General features: G+C 43.2%; 1 protein-coding gene across 2 annotated transcripts in view; it reads left to right on the top strand.

Annotated features, from left to right (window-relative positions):
• MUSK (muscle associated receptor tyrosine kinase) overlaps nt 1-17,279 on the top strand; it is a 408,957-nt gene that overhangs the window by 326,932 nt on the left and 64,746 nt on the right. For both annotated transcript variants that reach the window (XM_063914218.1, XM_063914217.1), the window contains one exon: nt 7,444-7,619. In XM_063914218.1, coding sequence (XP_063770288.1) covers nt 7,444-7,619 — 176 coding nt within the window. The remainder of the gene's footprint in view (nt 1-7,443; nt 7,620-17,279) is intronic.

The following is a 17,279-nucleotide window of genomic DNA, read 5'->3' as shown; positions in this document are numbered from 1 at the left end:
TATACCACCTAACCGTGGTTTTTTTTTCATTCTTTATACCGTCATAGTGTCATACTAGTTGTTACGAGTATACTACTATCTCTTTATCAACCAGTGTACAGTGCGGTAGTTCACGGCTGTGGCTACCTCTGTGTCGGCAGTCGGCAGGCAGTCCGTCCATCCATAATTGTATTATTATTATAATATATACCACCTAACCGTGGTTTTTTTTTCATTCTTTATACCGTCGTCATAGTGTCATACTAGTTGTTACGAGTATACTACTATCTCTTTATCAACCAGTGTACAGTGCGGTAGTTCACGGCTGTGGCTACCTCTGTGTCGGCAGTCGGCAGGCAGTCCGTCCATCCATAATTGTATTATTATTATAATATATACCACCTAACCATGGTTTTTTTTTCATTCTTTATACCGTCGTCATAGTGTCATACTAGTTGTTACGAGTATACTACTATCTCTTTATCAACCAGTGTACAGTGCGGTAGTTCACGGCTGTGGCTACCTCTGTGTCGGCACTCGGCAGGCAGTCCGTCCATCCATAATTGTATTATTATTATAATATATACCACCTAACTGTGGTATTTTTTTTTCTTTCTTTATACCGTCGTCATAGTGTCATACTAGTTGTTACGAGTATACTACTATCTCTTTATCAACCAGTGTACAGTGCGGTAGTTCACGGCTGTGGCTACCTCTGTGTCGGCAGTCGGCAGGCAGTCCGTCCATCCATAATTGTATTATTATTATAATATATACCACCTAACTGTGGTATTTTTTTTTCTTTCTTTATACCGTCGTCATAGTGTCATACTAGTTGTTACGAGTATACTACTATCTCTTTATCAACCAGTGTACAGTGCGGTAGTTCACGGCTGTGGCTACCTCTGTGTCGGCAGTCGGCAGGCAGTCCGTCCATCCATAATTGTATTATTATTATAATATATACCACCTAACTGTGGTATTTTTTTTTCTTTCTTTATACCGTCGTCATAGTGTCATACTAGTTGTTACGAGTATACTACTATCTCTTTATCAACCAGTGTACAGTGCGGTAGTTCACGGCTGTGGCTACCTCTGTGTCGGCAGTCGGCAGGCAGTCCGTCCATCCATAATTGTATTATTATTATAATATATACCACCTAACCGTGGTATTTTTTTTTCTTTCTTTATACCGTCGTCATAGTGTCATACTAGTTGTTACGAGTATACTACTATCTCTTTATCAACCAGTGTACAGTGCGGTAGTTCACGGCTGTGGCTACCTCTGTGTCGGCACTCGGCAGGCAGTCCGTCCATCCATAATTGTATTATTATTATAATATATACCACCTAACCGTGGTTTTTTTTTCATTCTTTATACCGTCGTCATAGTGTCATACTAGTTGTTACGAGTATACTACTATCTCTTTATCAACCAGTGTACAGTGCGGTAGTTCACGGCTGTGGCTACCTCTGTGTCGGCAGTCGGCAGGCAGTCCGTCCATCCATAATTGTATTATTATTATAATATATACCACCTAACTGTGGTATTTTTTTTTCTTTCTTTATACCGTCGTCATAGTGTCATACTAGTTGTTACGAGTATACTACTATCTCTTTATCAACCAGTGTACAGTGCGGTAGTTCACGGCTGTGGCTACCTCTGTGTCGGCAGTCGGCAGGCAGTCCGTCCATCCATAATTGTATTATTATTATAATATATACCACCTAACCGTGGTTTTTTTATACCACCTAACCGTGGCAGTCCGTCCATAATTGTATACTAGTATCCAATCCATCCATCTCCATTGTTTACCTGAGGTGCCTTTTAGTTCTGCCTATAAAATATGGAGAACAAAAAAGTTGAGGTTCCAAAATTAGGGAAAGATCAAGATCCACTTCCACCTCGTGCTGAAGCTGCTGCCACTAGTCATGGCCGAGACGATGAAATGCCAGCAACGTCGTCTGCCAAGGCCGATGCCCAATGTCATAGTACAGAGCATGTCAAATCCAAAACACCAAATATCAGAAAAAAAAGGACTCCAAAACCTAAAATAAAATTGTCGGAGGAGAAGCGTAAACTTGCCAATATGCCATTTACCACACGGAGTGGCAAGGAACGGCTGAGGCCCTGGCCTATGTTCATGGCTAGTGGTTCAGCTTCACATGAGGATGGAAGCACTCAGCCTCTCGCTAGAAAACTGAAAAGACTCAAGCTGGCAAAAGCACCGCAAAGAACTGTGCGTTCTTTGAAATCCCAAATCCACAAGGAGAGTCCAATTGTGTCGTTTGCGATGCCTGACCTTCCCAACACTGGACGTGAAGAGCATGCGCCTTCCACTATTTGCATGCCCCCTGCAAGTGCTGGAAGGAGCACCCGCAGTCCAGTTCCTGATAGTCAGATTGAAGATGTCAGTGTTGAAGTACACCAGGATGAGGAGGATATGGGTGTTGCTGGCGCTGGGGAGGAAATTGACCAGGAGGATTCTGATGGTGAGGTGGTTTGTTTAAGTCAGGCACCCGGGGAGACACCTGTTGTCCGTGGGAGGAATATGGCCGTTGACATGCCAGGTGAAAATACCAAAAAAATCAGCTCTTCGGTGTGGAGGTATTTCACCAGAAATGCGGACAACAGGTGTCAAGCCGTGTGTTCCCTTTGTCAAGCTGTAATAAGTAGGGGTAAGGACGTTAACCACCTCGGAACATCCTCCCTTATACGTCACCTGCAGCGCATTCATAATAAGTCAGTGACAAGTTCAAAAACTTTGGGTGACAGCGGAAGCAGTCCACTGACCAGTAAATCCCTTCCTCTTGTAACCAAGCTCACGCAAACCACCCCACCAACTCCCTCAGTGTCAATTTCCTCCTTCCCCAGGAATGCCAATAGTCCTGCAGGCCATGTCACTGGCAAGTCTGACGAGTCCTCTCCTGCCTGTGATTCCTCCGATGCATCCTTGCGTGTAACGCCTACTGCTGCTGGCGCTGCTGTTGTTGCCGCTGGGAGTCGATGGTCATCCCAGAGGGGAAGTCGTAAGCCCACTTGTACTACTTCCAGTAAGCAATTGACTGTTCAACAGTCCTTTGCGAGGAAGATGAAATATCACAGCAGTCATCCTACTGCAAAGCGGATAACTGAGTCCTTGACAACTATGTTGGTGTTAGACGTGCGTCCGGTATCCGCCGTTAGTTCACAGGGAACTAGACAATTTATTGAGGCAGTGTGCCCCCGTTACCAAATACCATCTAGGTTCCACTTCTCTAGGCAGGCGATACCGAGAATGTACACGGACGTCAGAAAAAGACTCACCAGTGTCCTAAAAAATGCAGTTGTACCCAATGTCCACTTAACCACGGACATGTGGACAAGTGGAGCAGGGCAGGGTCAGGACTATATGACTGTGACAGCCCACTGGGTAGATGTATGGACTCCCGCCGCAAGAACAGCAGCGGCGGCACCAGTAGCAGCATCTCGCAAACGCCAACTCTTTCCTAGGCAGGCTACGCTTTGTATCACCGCTTTCCAGAATACGCACACAGCTGAAAACCTCTTACGGCAACTGAGGAAGATCATCGCGGAATGGCTTACCCCAATTGGACTCTCCTGTGGATTTGTGGCATCGGACAACGCCAGCAATATTGTGTGTGCATTAAATATGGGCAAATTCCAGCACGTCCCATGTTTTGCACATACCTTGAATTTGGTGGTGCAGAATTTTTTAAAAAACGACAGGGGCGTGCAAGAGATGCTGTCGGTGGCCAGAAAAATTGCGGGACACTTTCGGCGTACAGGCACCACGTACAGAAGACTGGAGCACCACCAAAAACTACTGAACCTGCCCTGCCATCATCTGAAGCAAGAAGTGGTAACGAGGTGGAATTCAACCCTCTATATGCTTCAGAGGTTGGAGGAGCAGCAAAAGGCCATTCAAGCCTATACAATTGAGCACGATATAGGAGATGGAATGCACCTGTCTCAAGTGCAGTGGAGAATGATTTCAACGTTGTGCAAGGTTCTGATGCCCTTTGAACTTGCCACACGTGAAGTCAGTTCAGACACTGCCAGCCTGAGTCAGGTCATTCCCCTCATCAGGCTTTTGCAGAAGAAGCTGGAGGCATTGAAGAAGGAGCTAACACGGAGCGATTCCGCTAGGCATGTGGGACTTGTGGATGCAGCCCTTAATTCGCTTAACAAGGATTCACGGGTGGTCAATCTGTTGAAATCAGAGCACTACATTTTGGCCACCGTGCTCGATCCTAGATTTAAAGCCTACCTTGGATCTCTCTTTCCGGCAGACACAGGTCTGCTGGGGTTGAAAGACCTGCTGGTGACAAAATTGTCAAGTCAAGCGGAACGCGACCTGTCAACATCTCCTCCTTCACATTCTCCCGCAACTGGGGGTGCGAGGAAAAGGCTCAGAATTCCGAGCCCACCCGCTGGCGGTGATGCAGGGCAGTCTGGAGCGACTGCTGATGCTGACATCTGGTCCGGACTGAAGGACCTGACAACGATTACGGACATGTCGTCTACTGTCACTGCATATGATTCTCTCAACATTGATAGAATGGTGGAGGATTATATGAGTGACCGCATCCAAGTAGGCACGTCACACAGTCCGTACTTATACTGGCAGGAAAAAGAGGCAATTTGGAGGCCCTTGCACAAACTGGCTTTATTCTACCTAAGTTGCCCTCCCACAAGTGTGTACTCCGAAAGAGTGTTTAGTGCCGCCGCTCACCTTGTCAGCAATCGGCGTACGAGGTTACATCCAGAAAATGTGGAGAAGATGATGTTCATTAAAATGAATTATAATCAATTCCTCCGCGGAGACATTGACCAGCAGCAATTGCCTCCACAAAGTACACAGGGAGCTGAGATGGTGGATTCCAGTGGGGACGAATTGATAATCTGTGAGGAGGGGGATGTACACGGTGATATATCGGAGGGTGAAGATGAGGTGGACATCTTGCCTCTGTAGAGCCAGTTTGTGCAAGGAGAGATTAATTGCTTCTTTTTTGGGGGGGGTCCAAACCAACCCGTCATATCAGTCACAGTCGTGTGGCAGACCCTGTCACTGAAATGATGGGTTGGTTAAAGTGTGCATGTCCTGTTTTGTTTATACAACATAAGGGTGGGTGGGAGGGCCCAAGGATAATTCCATCTTGCACCTCTTTTTTCTTTTCTTTTTCTTTGCATCATGTGCTGATTGGGGAGGGTTTTTTCGAAGGGACATCCTGCGTGACACTGCAGTGCCACTCCTAGATGGGCCCGGTGTTTGTGTCGGCCACTAGGGTCGCTTATCTTTCTCACACAGTCAGCTACCTCATTGCGCCTCTTTTTTTCTTTGCGTCATGTGCTGTTTGGGGAGGGTTTTTTGGAAGGGACATCCTGCGTGACACTGCAGTGCCACTCCTAGATGGGCCCGGTGTTTGTGTCGGCCACTAGGGTCGCTTATCTTACTCACACAGCGACCTCGGTGCAAATTTTAGGACTAAAAATAATATTGTGAGGTGTGATGTGTTCAGAATAGGCTGAAAATGAGTGTAAATTATGTTTTTTGAGGTTAATAATACTTTGGGATCAAAATTACCCCCAAATTCTATGATTTAAGCTGTTTTTTAGGGTTTTTTGAAAAAAACACCCGAATCCAAAACACACCCGAATCCGACAAAAAAAATTCGGTGAGGTTTTGCCAAAACGCGGTCGAACCCAAAACACGGCCGCGGAACCGAACCCAAAACCAAAACACAAAACCCGAAAAATTTCAGGCGCTCATCTCTAATTCTTTCCACCATGATTATTTCTAGCCATACCTAGAATCATGCATTATAAGCACCACTTAATTTTCTGCACCAGTTTAAAAAAGCTAAATGTGTGTTCACCAAGGCAAAAAGCAAAAGCAAGACCACTGCAAGTCTACATGACACACCTTTCCTCTTTGTTGTAACTGACCATTAATGAATGTTAAGTGCTTAAAAGAGAAATCAAAACATAGCAGCCATTGCTTAGTAGCACCTTATAGCACTGCATAGTATGTTGGTGCTATATAAAGCAGGGCCGCAACTGGGGGAAGGGGGCCTTGGAGGGCATACGCCCCGGGTGCAGTATTTTAGGGGGCACCGAGGAGTTACAGAGGAGCAGGGTCATTTTTTTTGTTTGTTTTTAACCGGTAGTGCTGGGCTGCTCCAGTGAGACAGCAGACGGCTCCCGAAGCAGTGTCTCTGACCCACCTGTCTGCTAGCAGCTTGCTTTGATGCCATGCAGCTGAGATCCAGTACCTGGGATCTCTCCTATGCTGGCTATGGTCTTAAACTCTCTTCGTTGTCATGCAGTGCTGCGACTAGCATGCGGTGCACATTGCAAGCTATAGAAGCGAGCTGTTGGTGCTGTGTTTTTCAGCAGGCTATGATCCCAGCTGCCTGCCCAGTACCAACCGATAACAAGCTGCCAGCTACACACCATTGAGAGGACACGCTGCCCCAGGCTTTTGCTTGTTAACAGGTGCAGTTACCGATGTTACAGAAATCAAAGGATCATTTTTGCTAGCTATCCACTTGACAATGGAAACTAAGAACCTCCAACTCTCACAGAGTATCACTACAGCATCTTTGTGGTGAGTTTAAAGACAGACTTTATTATCAACACTGTGCTCCCAGTTAGCAGTATCAACCTCCGCTTTGCTTCCCAGATGGGGGGATTTGGTGTAGCTTATAGGGGAATGTAGTGCAGTGATGTAGTGTACCATATAGGGTATGTAGTTTAGTAATATATTGCAGTATATAGGGGCATGACGTGCACTGATGTGGTGTAGCATATAAGGGGATGTAGTGTAGTGATGCAGTGTAGCATATAGGGTATGTACTGCACAGTATAGGTGCATGCAGCGTAGTGATGGAGTTCAGCGTGTAGGGGATGTACAGTAGTATAGTGATGCAGTACAGTGATGAAGTGTTATGATGATATAGTGCAGTGATATAGTGCAATGTATGGGGACACATGTAGTGAAACATGCTGCTGTGGGGGAAATATTGTCCAATAATATCCCCTTTTATATATTTTTTTAGATTCTGATTATTTTAGTCTGGCATGGTTTGTTTGTTTTGATATTTGTGTGTTTGTTTTGTTTTTGTGCTTTTTTTTTGGGGGGGGGGGGGGGGGGCGCCTAATTACTGCCTTGCCCCGGGTGACGAAAATCCTAGTTTTGTCCCTGTTTAAAGGATATTGATAATGATGATAATAATAATAATTATAATAATAATAATACTGTTGTAATAATAATAATAATAATAATAATAATATGCTTGTACGTTTTCCCAATCAGATTGTATGTATCTTACATTGGGAACTGTAGGAAAAACTGGAATATAGATCATACTAAGCAGGGATATTCAAAGCCCTCCAGCTTCATGCTGCTTTTGATTATGTTTCTGGTATTCTTTTTATCTTAACAGTGTGTTACTTTTCAGGGAACATTGTCTTGCTGTTAAAGGACTTTACTGCTATAAAGAATGGCTATCCATGGAGGAACAGTCACGCAAAGGAATTTATAAGCCTGGCTTAATGCTGCAGACTCTTCCTGTCTGTGAGAAGCTTCCCAGCCTGCATGACAACCCGTTGGCCTGTATCAGAATTCCATATTTTGGTAAGATGATATGTGACATGTAAGTGATGAATGTATATAGGTTTCTATAGATAAAACAACATTTAACTAATTGAAGAAGATGCAAACCCACATAGGCCATACAAATCAGATATTTCCCATTCCGTGCTAAACTTATTTGTGAAGGGCATCTCATGATATCTTGTTGTGGGAGCCCATTTCTGACCAGGGTTGTCTTAACAGCATTGTAGGCCCTGGGCAAAGAAATGCACTGGGGCCCCTACCCACCCATTCACAGGAATACATTTTCAAAAATCATAACTTACCCCCGCTGCGGCCCCGCAGTGTCTCTCCCCATGCTTCCATAGAGTAAATCGCTGTCAGCACTCTGATTGCTGGCTAGCTTCAGACGTCCAGCAATCAGCATGCTGACAGCCATTCACTGTCTGGCTACAGCCAGGGAAGCAGGTATATAATGCTGCCTGGCTGCTCTGATGGTGTGTAATTCCCATTCAGTGCAGTCAGGCAGCATTCTCTCCATGCCCCTCCAAAATCTCCTGAGGCACCAGCCCAGGGGGCATATGGCCCCCAGCCTAACCCTTCCCTGCTTGAAGTCCCCTAGAATTGTGGGCCCATGGCAGCTGCCAAGTGTGCCCATACATTAAGATGGCACTTGCTTCTGAGTCTGTGTTGTTTTTTTGTCTATGTGGCTCATTATTTAGTATTTTAAATGCACAATACAATATAAATTTATAGAACATCTCAAAAATGTGTTGGGTAATATTTTAGCATTAGAATTCTAGCATATGACCATGGCCTACTCAGTCTTTTGGTCCAGTATTGGATTTTATGAGCATGTACAAATTAGATTCAAAATAACTTTTTTTATAGTCTACTATTTTAGGTACCCAGCGTTGACCGGGTTTAAATCTTAAAGTTATTAAGTTATTAATGAGTTGCATGTAAATGTCAACATTTTAAAATTAAAAAGCATCTTAGCAGGTCTTCCAATACACCCATGAGGTGACTAGCCAGTTTTTTTTTCTTTGGGGGGTCGGGGGGTGGGGTTTGAACCCAGTAGCCCTAATCCCCAGCTTTCCTTTCTGTTCAGTTTATTAATCATGTTTACATTGGCAGATGGGTTTAAAGTTTTCCTTCTGTTTCTAAAGTTGCTATTCCAAGGCTTTTGGGTACACAATATTTTTTTGTTTTCCAACCTCCATTCTGTCAGTTATTTCAGCTCATTGAATTATGCTTATTTCTGTCAGTTATTACAGTCCATTGAAGTTTTTATCCAAATTCCTCCAGTGAAAGTCCCAGAACAGGCTCCCTGGGTCAAAGTTCTGCCTGGCATACACCAATGTGAGGTTCGGCAAGGATCTCAAGCCTTTAGTTTGTGTTTTTGGATCCAGTGTTATCACTCTGTGAAGTTTTCATCCAAATCAATCCAGTGGTAGGCCCAGAATAGGCTCACTGGGTCAAAGTTCTGCTTGGTGAACACTAACAGGAGGTCCAGCCAAGACCCCAACCCCCTAATATGTCTTCTGTGATCCAATATTATCACTCTGTGAATTTTTCATCCAAATCTATCCAGTGGAAGCCCCAAAACAGGCTCCCTGGGTCAAAGTTCTACCCAGGATACACTAACAGGAGATCCGACTAGGACCTCAATCCCCTAGTATGTCTTCTGGGATCCAATGTTATCACTCTGTGAAGTTATCATCCAGTGGAAGGCTCAGAACATGCCCCCAGGCCAAAGTTCTGCTCAGCGTACACCTGGGACCATAACCCCCCTAAAACTTGGCCAGGATCCAACTGGGCCACCTCATATTGGTTTCATCCCAGTTGGTGCAGGGATATCTGAATTCATAACTGGACAGACAAACAAATAGACCAATGAATTTTATATATAAGATTGACATACAGGGCCAAATTAAGAGACTTCTGGGTCTAGAGTGCGTTCCTTTTACAAAACCAAAGTGTCAACATTTATCAATGCTTAGGGAGAGATAAAGTACCAAACAATCAGCTCCTACCAGACATTTTTCAGATACAGTTGTTGATTGGTTAGTACTTATTCTCTATCTACTTTATTTTTAGCCAAACTTTGATAAATAATGCCCTAAATCCTAAAAGTAGAGTATATCTAAAAAACTGTTATTATCGTATATTTCCATTATTACTCTTTATGCTTTTTGTATTTATATCCTTTTTATATTTTAAATTGTGATGCTAATTATACTTTGTCTGGATTTAAGCTTGATTTGGAACTTCAGCTATGATTTAAACTAATGAAGTAAACCTTTGCTATCTAATGAAGCATACACCAGCTCTGCCATAGATGCAGTTCAGACTGTCATATGGCATATCTCTATACAGAGCAGAAACCACTTTCCACTACTGTTTAAGAGACTATCCCAGGAAACTAGGGTATCACCAAGACAAGAACAAATTATACCTGAGACAATATCACCATTTATATCCCATTAGACCTCTCTAAGCAACAGTGCATTGTTACAGTGAGCAAATTGCAGAACATTCCATAATTGAACCATATCCATGTATGAGACCTGTCAAGCAGAATAATACAACAACCAATTTGATATATATATATATATATATATATATTTTTTTTTAACATTGTACTGTAAAAGCAAAGACCATTTTAAAAACAAGTAACGTCTGTTAGGTCTCTGGGGTTTTGTTGACAAAAGGGATGGCTACTGTATTTGGAGAGTGTATTAAGCTAGGTGGCTTGAAGCTTCTCATGCAGGTTCCTAGTAATACAGAGGCAGAATGCAGAGTAGTTTGGAGAGGGTCTGGGAATAACTGAGACGAACTGGAACAGTCTCTGAAACAAAGTCTCTAATTCACCGATGTGGATTGATAAATCTAAATAGACATTAAAAAGAAAAAAAAAACAGGCGCTACTTGAGCTGGTTTTCTAAGCAGCTGTGAATTAGGAGGTAGTCTCTAATTCACCGAGATTAAATTGGTACACAAAGCACAGGCTGTCCCAGGAGCACAGGATCCATGGAGCCGCATGATGCAAGTAGATGAGTCTTGGTAAGTATAGTATACTGCTGAGACTGGTTAATAGGGTCTTGCGCTCAGCCAGAGATAGTTGTTGGGATATGGCTGAGTATTGACAGTGTTACCTGGATAGCAATGCACATCCTGACTTTACCAAGTATGGCACCCTAGCCTGGAATTGAAGTTAGAGTGAACTGTATATAAAACAAATAAAGGAAGAAGATATATATAAAATCCATCCCTAGCAAGTGGATTGCTGCTGCACCAATTTTAAACACACAATCTACTCAAATATTTATTAGTACTCAAAATGCTGGAAATTATCCTCATAAATACTCTTTTAATTAAATTTTAAAAAAATCACATAAAAAAGTAATATACATATATATTAGAGATGAGCAGGTTCGGTTCCCTGAGAACTGACCCCCCCCCCCCCCCCTCCCCTTCCGAACATCACGTCCTGAGCCCGGATCCGAGCCCGGCTTGGGACTTCCCTCCAGACTCGGAAATCGGAAAGAGGCAAAACGTCATCATCCCACTGTTGGATTCCATATAAACAGCCGCACGTCACCGCCATTTTCACTCCGGCATTGGAGAGTGAGGGAGACAGACCTCTGTCTCTTTCTGTGGGTGGTGGCGTTGGGTAGGGTTAGTGTGTGCTCTGTAGTGGTGCTGCTGCAGCCACTGTGGTGTACCTGTGCTGTGTTAGGGGTGCTGCAGCTGTACATGGGTGTTGCTGTCCTTGCTGTCACTGTGTTGTATAGGGTGCAGGGGCACTGTCCACTTGTATGCTGGAAAATATAGGGGTGCTGCTGGCCCTGTATGTTGTAAAAATTCAGTGGTGCAGTTGTTAAAAATTAAAAGTACGCTGCTCCTGTATGCTTTAAAATATAGGGGTGCTGCTGGTCATGTATGCTGTAAAAATTCAGAGGTGCAGTTATTAAAAATGAAAAGCACACTGCTCCTGTATGCTGTAAATTATAGGGGTGCTGCTGGCCCTGTATGTTGTAAAAATTCAGTGGTGCAGTTAAAAATTAAAAGCACACTGCTGTATGCTGTAAAATATAGGGGTGTTGCTGTTCAAATAACATTACACTGGCCCTGTATGCCATAAAAATTCAGGGTTGTAGTTGTTAAAAATTAAAAACACACTGCTGTATGTTGATAGGGGTGCTGCTGGCCCTGTATGTTGTAAAAACTCAGATGTGCAGTTTTAAAAAATGAAAAGCACAATGTTCTTGTATGCTGTAAAATATTGGGGTGCTGCTGGCCATGTATGATGTAAAAATTCAGAGGTGCAGTTGTTAAAATTTAATAGCACACTGCTGTACGCTGTAAATATAGGGGTGCTGCTGGCTCTGAATGTTGTAAAAATTCAGGGGTACAGTTAAAAATTAAAAGCACACTGCTATATGCTGTAAAATATAGGGGTATTGCTGTTCAAATAACATTACACTGACTCTGTATGCTATAAAAATTCAAGGGTGCAGTTGGTAAAAATTAAAAGCACACTGCTGTATGCTGTAAAATATAGGTATGTTGCTGTTCAAATAACATTAGACTGGCCCTGTATGTTGTAAAAATTCAGGGGTGCAGTTGTTAAAAGTTAAAACCACACTGCTGTATGCTGTAAAATATAGGGTATTGCTGTTCAAATAACATTACACTGACTCTGTATGCTATAAAAATTCAAGGGTGCAGTTGGTAAAAATTAAAAGCACACTGCTGTATGCTGTAAAATATAGGTGTGTTGCTGTTCAAATAACATTAGACTGGCCCTGTGTGTTGTAAAAATTCAGGGGTGCAGTGAAAATCAATGTACACTGGCCCTGTCTTGTATACTGTAATAATTATAGGGTGCAGTGAAAGTCAATGTACACTGGCCCTGTCTTGTATGCTGTAATTATTCTAGGGTGCAGTTAAAATCAATGTACGCTGGCCCTGTCTTGTATGCTGTAATTATTCTAGGGTGCAGTTAAAATCAATGTACACTGGCCCTGTCTTGTATGCTGTAATTATGCTAGGGTGTCGTGAAAATCAATGTACACTGGCCCTGTCTTGTATGTTGTAATTGTTCTTGGGTGCAGTGAAAATCAATGTACACTGGCCCTGTCTTGTATGCTGTAATTATTTTAGGGTGCAGTGAAAATCAATGTACACTGGCCCTATCTTGTATGCTGTAATTATTCTAGGGTGCAGTTAAAATCAATGTACACTGGCCCTGTCTTGTATGCTGTAATTATTCTAGGGTGCAGTGAAAATCAATGTACACTGGCCCTGTATTGTATACTATAATTATTTTAGGGTGCAGTGAAAATCAGTGTACACTGATCCTGTCTTGTATGCTGTAAAATTACAGGGGTGTTGTGAAAATACAGGGGCGCTGGCACTGTCTGCGGTTGCAATGTCTAGGCCTGACCTTCACAACACTGTATGGGAAGAGGAGGCTCCTACCACCATTTGCACGGCCCCTGCAAGTGCTGGTAGGGGCACTGCCAGTCCAGTTGCTGATTTTGAGATTGAGGATGTCACTGTAGAAGTATACCAGGATGAGGAGGATATGGGTGTAGCTGGCGCTGCAGAGGAAGTTGACGATGAGGATTATGATGGTGATGTGGTTTGTTTGAATAAGGCACCAGTGGAGACAGTTGTTGGCCATAGGATGAAAAAGCCCATTGTCATGCCTGGGCAAAATACCAAAAAAGCTACCTCTTCAGTGTGGAAATATTTCTCCACAAATCCGGACAACAGGTGTCAAGCCATCTGTTGCCTTTGTTAATCCATAAGAAGTAGGGGTAAGGACATTAACCACCTAGGAACATCCTCCCTTATACGTCACCTGCAGCGCATTCATCATAAGTCATTGTCAAGTTTAAAAACTTTGGGTAATACCGCAAGCAGTCCACTGACACCTAAATGATGTGGTTTTCTTTGTATATAATTACTCTGTGAGGATGAGGATGTAAACACTGAAAGGTGGGGGGGTTCTGAGGATGAGGATGAAATCTTGCCACTGTGGGGGCCCAAACAAAGCAATCATTTCAGCCACAGTCATGTTTCAGACCCTCGTGCTGAAATGATTGGTTTGTTAAACTGTTCATGTCTTGTTTATACATAATAAGGGTGGGTGGGAGGGCCCAAGGACAATTCCATCTTGCACCTCTTTTTTTTCTTTGCATTATGTGCTCTTTGGGGACTAGTTTTTAAAACAGCTATCCTGTCTGCCACTGCACTGGCACTCCTAGATGGGCCAGGTGTTTGTGCCGCCCACTTGTGTCACTTAGCTTAGTCATCCAGCTACCTCGTTGCACCTCTTTTTTTCTTTGCATTATGTGCTCTTTGGGGCCTAGTTTTTAAAACTGCCATCCTATCTGACACTGCAGTACCACACCTAGATGGGCCAGGTGTTTGTGCTGCCCACTTGTGTTGCTTAGTTTAGTCATCCAGCTACCTTGTTGCACCTCTTTTTTTTCTTTGCATTATGCGCTCTTTGGGGCCTAGTTTTTAAAACTGCCATCCTGTCTGACACTGCAGTGCCACTCCTAGATGGGCCAGGTGTTCGTGCCGCCCACTTGTGTCGCTTAGCTTAGTCATCCAGCTACCTCGTTGCACCTCTTTTTTTCTTTGTATTATGTGCTCTTCGGGGCCTAGTTTTTAAAACTGCCATCCTGTCTGACACTGCAGTGCCACTCCTAGATGGGCCACGTGTTTGTGCCGCCCAATTGTGTCACTTAGCTTAGTCATCCAGCTACCTCATTGCACCTCTTTTTTTTCTTTGCATTATGTGCTGTTTGGGGCCTAGTTTTTAAAACTACCATCCTGTCTGCCACTGCATTGCCACTCCTAGATGGGCCAGGTTTATTTGCCGCCCACTTGTGTCGCTTAGCTTAGTCATCCAGCTACCTCGTTGCACCTCTTTTTTTTCTTTACGTTATGTGCTCTACGGGACCTAGTTTTAAAAACTGCCATCCTGTCTGTCACTGCAGTGCCACTCCTAGATGGGCCACGTGTTTGTGCCACCCACTTGTGTCGCTTAGCTTAGTAATCCAGCTACCTCATTGCACCTCTTTTTTTTCTTTGCATTATGTGCTGTTTGGGGCCTAGTTTTTAAAACTACCATCCTGTCTGCCACTGCAGTGCCACTCCTAGATGGGCCAGGTTTTTTTGCCGCCCACTTGTGTCGCTTAGCTTAGTCATCCAGCTACCTCATTGCACCTCTTTTTTTTTCTTTGCATTATGTGCTCTTCGGGGCCTAGTTTTTAAAAACTGCCATCCTGTCTGCCCCTGCAGTGCCACTCCTAGATGAGCCATGTGTTTGTGCTGCCCACTTATGTCGCTTAGCTTAGTCATCCAGCTACCTCTGTGCAACCTTTTGGCCTAAAAACAATATATATAACAAATGGAAGCAGCCCGCCACTCCTCAATATGGCAAAAGTGCCCCGGTGCCCTCAGTGTAGGGTCAGATAGCAAACAAAAAATCTGCGGCACTCAGGGTTTTGTAGAGAAACGAATTGTATTAAGACATCAAAGTGGAATCCATCAACTTTTCGGGGAATTAAACCCCTTTGTCAAGATGTGTGACAAAGGGGTTTAATTCCCCGAAACATTGATGGATACCACTTTGATGTCTTAATACAATTCGTTTCTCTTCAAGACCCTGAGTGCTGCAGATTTTTTTTTTTATATATATATATATATATATATATATATATGAGAAAAGTGTTAAATAAGGAGAGCGCACTTGTGAATAATATATCAAGGTAATTTACACTAATAATAAAATATCCACACACATGTCAGTTTAAAACAGCACACTCAGCTGATTCTCCAATGGTAACCACTCGGCTGAGTGTGCTGTTTTAAACTGACATGTATGTAGATATTTTAATATTAGTTAAATTACCTTGATATATTATTCACAAGTGCGCTCTCCTTATTTGACACTTTTCAGAATTCCTCGTCTCCTGGCTGGAGTGGATGAGCTGTCACTACATGTTTCAATATAAATCTGGAAACTGCTAGTGTGTGCGCGGACCTTATCTTTATATATATTTATATATGTTTTACATAAAACACAATTCAACAAATAATATGTAAAAACAGATCACACATTTTATGCATCTCTGGATTATTTTCTGGCGCCTATTAGCATTATATTGGTTAGCATTACTGCCTCACAGCACTGAGTTCATGGGTTCGATTCCCACCATGGCCCTAACTGTGTGGAGTTTGTATATTCTCCCCGTACTTGCGTGGGTTTCCTCCGGGTTCTCCGGTTTCCTCCCACAATCCAAAAATATACTGATAGGTTAATTGGATCCCAACAAAATTAACCCTAACATGAATGTGTCTGTGTGTACATGTGATAGGGAATATAGATTGTAAGCTCCACTGGGGCAGGGACTGATGTGAATGGCCAAATATTCTCTGTAAAGCGCTGCGGAATATGTGTGCGCTATATAAATAACTGGTAATAAATAAATAAATAAATAAATAATTATATGTATAAACGTCCATCTGTGAAAAAAAGAGATTCTATATAATAACCAATATGAGGCACACAATAATATAGCCAAGGTTTTTATCCCTTTCCTCCGGACTCCACACTCCAATATGGTCCCTCTTACCCACTGCTGCTGGTATCTGCCAATTATCACAGCGCTGGTGGAAACGGATCTCCTCCTGGAGTTGTTATCATGCAGTGATGGCTGTGTACTTTCAGCTGGTTAAGTAGCTGTAAATCAGTATAGATCTCCTTCACAGTGTTTGGGCTCCTTTGTAACATGTTTTTCTGCCTTTTAATTGACATCTGCGGCTTCCTCAGACTGTATATAGAGCATAGTCTGGAATTGATGTTTATGTATTAGTCTTGCAGTACGCGCACAACCTGGAGCTGATGTTGGAGCTTACTGTGTATAACACACAGCTTGGAGTTGATTGCAAAACTTAGATGAACTAGAACTGGAAAAGATGTGCAGATACACTGCCAGGATCCAGTAAGCAGGTCTTTGGAGATAAGTTGTTCTGACAATGAGTTCACTGCCAGGGCCTTTTTTAAATAGGGCAAACCCTCCCTGGTTAGTAGATACTCGGGTGATATCTGCCAATACTTCAGCAGGGTAGGAGATGATTCCAGGTCTCCTGGTTGCACACCAACCATCCAGCTGGTTGGCAAGTATAAAACTCCGGGATGTCTCAGGCAGCCAGAAGGAGCACCAATGGCTGTGACATGGTTCTGCTGGGTCAGTTATGGGGCCTTCAACCTTGATGTGTGGCAACCTCTTCTTTATACTGACGATTACTTCTCCAATGCTATCTTAAGACGTTTGGATCATTCCATGTCGAGTGGACCATTGCTTCCCACCTGACCATCTCCAATTTTGATAGTTGGCATACATATCAAACTAACATTGGGAAAATTTTAGTTCACAATATGCAGTAGTAGTAAGACTATGGCCCTCAGAGTGGGGGTAGGTAAAAATGTCACTGACTCCGCAGTACACAATCAGCAATGTATAAGTTACTGCTGCGGCGGTCCAAGAGGAGTAAAAGTTGTATGTACAACTCTTGGCACTGATTTAAAAAAATCGAAGCCCGAAGACTTACAGTAATTTCTTTAACTTTTTCACAGCATGAAGCCAAAGTAGGCAAAAAAAAGTCATGTAAAAT

The sequence above is a fragment of the Pseudophryne corroboree genome, chromosome 1, assembly GCF_028390025.1.
Source record: "Pseudophryne corroboree isolate aPseCor3 chromosome 1, aPseCor3.hap2, whole genome shotgun sequence".
NCBI lineage: Eukaryota > Metazoa > Chordata > Amphibia > Anura > Myobatrachidae > Pseudophryne > Pseudophryne corroboree.
The sequence above is the reverse complement of the archived record's forward strand: the minus strand, read 5'-3'. Positions and strand labels throughout refer to the sequence as shown.